This window comes from Corvus brachyrhynchos, unplaced genomic scaffold (genome assembly GCF_000691975.1).
Source record: "Corvus brachyrhynchos isolate BGI_N302 unplaced genomic scaffold, ASM69197v1 scaffold1045, whole genome shotgun sequence".
NCBI classification, from domain to species: Eukaryota; Metazoa; Chordata; class Aves; order Passeriformes; family Corvidae; genus Corvus; species Corvus brachyrhynchos.
This window is the reverse complement of record NW_008237933.1, coordinates 18,518-21,690: the sequence shown is the minus strand read 5'-3', so window position 1 is coordinate 21,690 and position 3,173 is coordinate 18,518. Positions and strand designations below refer to the sequence as shown.

At 52.2% G+C, this 3,173-nt stretch overlaps 1 protein-coding gene across 1 annotated transcript in view; it reads left to right on the top strand.

The window, feature by feature from the left end:
• The window catches only part of LOC108446513, a 12,206-nt gene that overhangs the window by 2,801 nt on the left and 6,232 nt on the right, over window positions 1-3,173 (top strand). The window contains exons 3-4 of the mRNA XM_017733334.1: window positions 343-465; window positions 3,093-3,167. Of these exons, the coding sequence (XP_017588823.1) occupies window positions 343-465; window positions 3,093-3,167 (198 nt within the window). The remainder of the gene's footprint in view (window positions 1-342; window positions 466-3,092; window positions 3,168-3,173) is intronic.

The following is a 3,173-nucleotide window of genomic DNA, read 5'->3' as shown; positions in this document are numbered from 1 at the left end:
CCGCGCCCTGGAGCTGAGGTTGGGATTGAGCTTTTCCAGCTTTTTTCCAGCTTTTTTCCAGCTTTTTTCCAGCTTTTTTCCAGCTTTTTCCAGCTTTTCCACCCCATCCAACATTCCCAGTTCCCGTTTTCCTTGGCCGCAGGTTGGAATTCATGGAATTCCAGCCTGGGAATTCCAGCCTCTGGTTGGAATTCATGGAATTCCAGCCGGGATCGAGTCCATCCACGCCCCAGCACCGTTGGAATTCCCTCGGCGCCGCTCAGGAGCCGGGAATTCTGGCCGGGAAAACTTCGGGAATTCCTGAGCGGCTCTTCCCGGGTTTTATTCCCGGAATTCCCGCAGGGCCTGGCTTCGTGCTTCGGGATCTGCGCCCGGGATCACCTGGAAGAGACGCTGGAAAAGCTGGAGGAGTTCCTGAAATCCGACGTCTTCAAGAAATCCCTGGGATTGTTCAGCATCTTCAAGGTGGGAATTCCTTGGGATTCCCGGGAATGGGATGGGGAATTCCTGGGAGCGGCCGGGGGGGCTGATCCCGGAGAAAAAAGTGGGATTGAAGGGATCCAGGGGGGATCCAGGGCGGGATCTGCTGGCCGGGAACAGGGACAGGAGCAGAGGGAGCGGCCTCAGGGTGGGATTTTTGGGAATATCCCCCTGGAAAGGGCTGCCCGGGCTGGGAGCAGGTTTAAGGAATTCCTGTCCCTTTTTTCCAGGTTTAAGGAATTCCCTGCTTTTTCCAGGTTTAGGGAATTCCTGCTCTTTTTTCCAGGTTTAAGGAATTCCCGGGGTTTTTCAGCTTTAAGGAATTCTCTGGATTTTCCAGGGCTGGAATTCCGGGTTGGAGCGGCCATTCCCGGCTGGAATCGCCATCGCTGGGGGGGTGGGATGGGAGCAGGGCCGGGATTTGGGATTTGCGGGATTTTTTCTGGGATTTTTTTGGAATTTTTTGGGGATTTTTTTGGGATTTTTTGGGGAATTTTCGGAAATTTTGGGGGATTTTTAGGGATTTTTTGGGGACTTTTGGGGATTTTGGGGGATTTTTTTGGGATTTCCCATCCCTGTGGATTTGGGATGGGAGCAGGGCCGGGATTTGGGGATCCCCATTCCCAGGATTTCCCATCCCTGTGGATTTGGGATGGGGACCTGCAGATTCCGTGGGATTTGGGGAAGGAATTCCTGCCCGGGAGGGGCTGGGATGGAATTCCCGGGGAGTTTTGGCCTTTCCATCCCTGGAATTCCCGGCTTGGAGCCATCCCGGGATATCGGGAATGCTTGGAATGGGATCATCCTTAAATCCCTTCCATCCCAACCCATCCCAGAATTCCTGGAATCCCTGGAAGGGCCCAATTCCAGCTGGGAGCGATCGGGGAGAGCGGGAATGGGGAATCCTCGGAAAATCTGGGAATTTTGGTGGGAATCCTGGTTGAAATCCTGGAATTCCGTGGGAATCCGACTAAAATCCTGGAATTCTGTGGGATCCCGTTAAAAACTCCTGGAATTCCATGGAAATCCGACTAAAATCCTGGAATTCTGTGGAATCCCGTTAAAAAATCCTGGAATTCCATGGAAATCTGACTAAAATCCTGGAATCCTGTGGAATTCTTCCAAACTCGTGGAATTCCTTGGAATCCTCCTCAAATCCTGGAATTCCGAGGGACCCCGCCTGAGAATCCGGGAATTCCATGGAATCCTGCTTAAAAATCCTGGAATTCTGTGGCTTCCCAGCTAAAATCCTGGAATTCCAAGGGGCCCGGACTGAAATCCTGGAATTCGGTGGAATCCCTGGGGAAATCCTGGAATTCCATGGAATCCCAATTAAACCCCTGGAATTCCGTGGAGTCCCAATAAAACCCCTGGAATTGCCTGGAATCCCAATTAAACCCCTGGAATTCCATGGAATCCCAATTAAACCCCTGGAATTCCGTGGAGTCCCAATGAAACCCCTGGAATTCCATGGAATCCGAATAAAACCCCTGGAATTGCCTGGGATCCCAATAAAACACCTGGAATTCCATGGAATCCCAGCAAAACCCCTGGAATTCCCTGGAATCCCAGCTAAACCCCTGGAATTCCATGGAATCCCACTTAAACCCCTGGAATTGCCTGGAATCCCAATAAAACCCCTGGAATTCCGTGGAGTCCCAATTAAACCCCTGGAATTCCCTGGAATACCAATGAAACCCCTGGAATTGCCTGGAATCCGAATAAAACCCCTGGAATTCCCTGGAATCCCAACTAAACCTGTGGAATTCCCTGGAATCCCAACTAAACCCGTGGAATTCCCTGGAATCCCAGCTAAACCCCTGGAATTCCATGGAATCCCAGCAAAACCCCTGGAATTGCCTGGAATCCGAATAAAACCCCTGGAATTCCCTGGGATCCCAATAAAACACCTGGAATTGCCTGGAATCCCAGCAAAACCCCTGGAATTCCCTGGAATCCCAGCTAAACCCCTGGAATTCCATGGAATCCCACTTAAACCCCTGGAATTGCCTGGAATCCCAATAAAACCCCTGGAATTCCCTGGAATCCCAACTAAACCTGTGGAATTCCCTGGAATCCCAACTAAACCCGTGGAATTCCCTGGAATCCCCATTAAACCCCTGGAATTCTGTGGAATCCCAGTGAAACCCCTGGAATTCCGTGGAATCCCAATGAAACCCCTGGAATTCCCTGGAATCCCAACTAAACCCCTGGAATTCTGTGGAATCCCAGTGAAACCCCTGGAATTCCGTGGAATCCCAATGAAACCCCTGGAATTCCCTGGAATCCCAACTAAACCCGTCAAATTCCCTGGAATCCCATCTAAACCCGTGGAATTGCCTGGAATCCCAATAAAACCCCTGGAATTCCATGGAATCCCAGCAAAACCCCTGGAATTCCCTGGAATCCCACCTCGAAATTCCCGACAATCCATGGAATCCCCGCTCTCAAAACCCTGGAATTCCCTGGAACCCCCCATCCCGAAATCCCCAGCATTCCCAGCACCATCCAATCCCACCCAACCGTTCCCGGGCTTTTCCCCCCCTCTAATCCCGCCTGGAAAATTCTTCGGGATTCCCTTCCCGGCCTTCCCGGATCCCGTTTTTCCGCAGGATCGGAGCGAGGCGGAGCCGGAGAAGCTGCGGAGCGGCCTCGTGCTCTGCTCCGGCCGCGTGGGCGAGGCGGCGGCCCCC